The sequence below is a fragment of the Triticum dicoccoides genome, chromosome 1A, assembly GCF_002162155.2.
Source record: "Triticum dicoccoides isolate Atlit2015 ecotype Zavitan chromosome 1A, WEW_v2.0, whole genome shotgun sequence".
Taxonomy (NCBI): Eukaryota; Viridiplantae; Streptophyta; class Magnoliopsida; order Poales; family Poaceae; genus Triticum; species Triticum dicoccoides.
In genome coordinates this window covers 565975593-565979261 of record NC_041380.1, presented here as the reverse complement: position 1 = coordinate 565979261, position 3669 = coordinate 565975593, and the positions used below count along the sequence as shown (strand labels likewise).

General features: G+C 43.6%; 1 protein-coding gene across 1 annotated transcript; it reads right to left on the bottom strand.

The window, feature by feature from the left end:
• Nucleotides 1–556: 556 nt before the first annotated feature.
• LOC119355503 lies at nucleotides 557–3286 on the bottom strand. Its single transcript, XM_037622317.1, has 2 exons — nucleotides 2549–3286; nucleotides 557–637 (listed from the first exon to the last, which is right to left on the bottom strand). The coding sequence occupies exons 1-2, from the start codon at nucleotides 3284–3286 to the stop codon at nucleotides 557–559; spliced, it is 819 nt and encodes a 272-aa protein (XP_037478214.1).
• Nucleotides 3287–3669: the final 383 nt, after the last annotated feature.

The window sequence follows — 3669 nt, the reverse complement described above, 5'->3', positions numbered from 1 at the left end:
GAAGGAAGTCATGACCAGCTTTAAGAAATGGAAACATGCCATCAGACCGTTAGTCAAAATCACGGGTCACCACTAATGTCCAAATCAAGCCTTATAATCTGCTATGTGTTGGGGAGTGAATGTGAAGACCTTAAAACTCCTGAAAATTCTTATGGGTGAGTGTATGTGCGTATGTATGAACTGTGTTAAGGATCACAGATAACATGCATTATACGGTTATACCACCACACAGCGAAAAATAAGTGGACACGCAAGACACAACATTTTTTATAATCAAATACTACTCCCTAAGAACAAGAATACTGAGATTACATGGAAAAAAATATCCTTACTCTCGCCCAACACACACGTGGAAGCAAACAAATAAGATATAAACAGAAGATAAGAATTGATCAGGTGATGCTGTAGAACATTCAAGTTCAACCAACCAATATTAGTGAAGTAAAAGGGAGGTGAAGCGAGGGTGCAAAAGAAATGAGTAGCCAAATACCAGAATGATCAAGGATAGCAGTTAGTTACACGTATGAAACAATGTAATAGGTAAGTCAGGTTTACCTTACTGAGAACAAGATCTTGGCCCGTACTTCCAAGTCTTCAGCCCAACAATTTTTCCCCATGCCAATAAGTTCTTATTTTCCTACAAAACAGCATCAGCACAGACATGGTAAACAAAAAAGTTGGTGCTGATCTCAGTAACATATCTAAAGATAATCCTTGCAAAACTGATGGTGAAGGAATGAACTGGTAGAGATAGCAACAGCAAAATGATAAGAATAGCATACAACGATGCATCCTGTTAAATCTCAAGACATGTTAAAACCTGAATCTGTAAACGATATAGAAGTACTCCCTCTGTAAATTAATATAAGAGCGTTTAGAACACTAAAATCACGCTCTTATATTAGTTTACGGGGGGAGTATTAGTTCATGTCTGGATGATGCTCCCTTTAATGCAAAACTACATGGTTAATGGTTTTCGATATCACATTCAAACAAACTAAAGTTCAAGACAGAGACAGGTGCACACATGTCAACAAATAAACCTATACACTAGCAAAGATCAACAACATCAATGGTCTAACCTCACGTAGCTTATCCAGCAACATGAACGCAATGTAAAGTAGAATATTGACACCTAATCTCTAAATCAACCCTTAAATGACATACATGAAGGATGTAACCATTTCGGTCAGCAAAAAAAATGGCAATTGGTTCAAGAACTCTCTCCAACTGGATTTATTGGCCCCCTCGTATTTGGGTCATTTAACTAACAAATATGAACAAAAATGTATACTGTTGGATTTGTACTCGAAAGAGTTCTCCACCATATAATTTTTTATGAAATACAGTATACATTTTATTAGTTAAATCTATGGTCAAACTTTTACCCAAAATAAGAGGGAGCCTAATAAACCTGGACGGAGGAAATACAAGATTAAATGCACACATCAGTAGTTTAGTTGCACAATACTTCCTACTCCCTCTGTCCCAAAATATAAGAGCATTTTTGACACTAGTGTGTAGTGTCAAAAACGCTCTTATATTATGGGATGGAGGGAGTAGTTTCTATAGCTATAGGTCAACACTTAAACTCACAAAATAGCATACCTTGTACATGTGACTACCCAAAGTGTTACCAACTAATCATGTAGAAAAAGGGAAGTACCACTTTGTTTTGACTTTTGATAGCTCAAATTGTCACATTTATGACACAAGACATCGAAATGCTCTTGAAATGAGCTTTCCAAAAGGACGTATGTAGAATGACATATTAGCTACTTCTCCAACTCACTTATGAGGTCCCAATCTAACTTTCACATTTTGCAGCTCAGCCCTCATGAGATTCTGACAGATGCTAGCAGGAATGCAAATTTTGTTGAAGAAAGAGATTGCATGTGCAAATTATTGAAAACATAGCAAAATCTACAAATGTTGCAATAAGATGAAGTGACAATCAATGTCCTGTACATGCACAATTGCACACACGGCCCATGGATATGCAATGCAAGCATATTACATATCCATGCAATCTCTTTTGAACAAACAAATGCTACTTGTTCTCACACAATTTATGAGCACTTAGCTTAATAAGAAAAGGGGTTTCTCTAATGAGTAATATGATTTAAAAAGGCAAAAATAGATCATGCAAAGAAGTTGGTATTAGTTGGCCATGCTGTTCTAATCAGCACGCCCAACAGAGACCGGTTTAACCTTTTTATCTGGTAACTACTCCCTCCGTCCCATAATAGTGTCAAAAACGATATTATATTATGAGACGGAGGGAGTAATTCACATGACAACTCTATCTTAGCATTTCAAGGGGAGTCAAGTCTTGACAATCAAACCTACGCAAGTTATATCCAGTTTGCCAACTAAAATGCCAAATTTCCTTGGATTCTGACTCAAATATGTGCACAATATTGCTTGCCATGCAAAATGTTGTTTCATGACAATCCGATAACAGATGCATAACCAAAGCAATGCATTTTTGCATGGACCCAAACAAATGAATTTTACAGAAACACATCAAGCAAAGCATTGAACGAACCTGACGGAGCAGCCGCTTATTGCCCCCCTCCGCCTCCCGAGCAAGCCTCTCCAACCTCCTTAGCATCCCGGAATACATCTCCTCCACCTGTCCAACATCCCCAGCATCCCGGAACGCATCCATCATCCCATCCATCGCCTTCTGCTCTCCGATGTTTGTCGGCTGACGCGGCGGCCACGGCATTGTCGACTCCGCCGTGAAGGTGTGGCACTGGTACTGGCCCAGGAAACGAGGACCCGAGTTGACGATCGTGAGGGAGGTGGGGACGAGGAGGGAATCAACGAGGAGGAAGGCGCGGTGGTCGAACGAGTGGATGGAGTGGTCGGAGGCGACAGAGGGGGCCAAGAGGAGAAACACGACGGGGTGGGTGAGGGCCAGGGATTTGGATAGGGAGCGGGCGACGGCGGCCTCGCGCATGGAGGGGCGGCGCATCGCCCACGCGCTGCGGCGCGAGGAGAAGAAGCTGACGGTGGCCGTGCCCGGGCGAGCGGGGGAGTAGGGCTTGAAGCAGTCGAGTGTGTTGGAGAGGACGGAGCGTCGGGCGAGCGAGGAGTGGCCGGCGACCCAGATGGGTAGGGTTGGGGCGGGATCATCGTCGGAGAAGGAAGGGGGGAGGGCGGCACGGCCGAGGAGTATCCCGTCGCAGTCCCCGCCGGCGGCCGCACAGCAATCGAGGAGCGCCGCGAAGGCCTGAAAGGAGACGGAGAGCTTCGCGGCGTCGGCGTTGGCGGCCGCCATTGCTGGACTGCGATGCGATCCGGGGTTTGGCCGTTCGGGGGCTGCTTCGGCCTTCGGAGCGTGTACTTATTATCGGTCAACTATTTTCCACTTCGGTGTCAGTTTTTTAAGTACCGTCAGATCTTTATGCAACGGCTAAGATTCGTCCCCACTCGTACATCTGCAGTCACAATACTCTTCACTCTTGTACATCTTCTTTTTTATGGATTCACTCTTGTACATTTGAAGGTGCTTATAATGGTATAACAAATTGTCATGTTGCTCTTTCTATGTGATGGTGAAACGGCGAGTGATTGGAGAAAGCCAGAAAGGCATCCTAACTTATTCAAAACTTGGTTTCTTCAAGAGTTGGATGATTGATGGCTTCCTCAACAAGGCTCCTT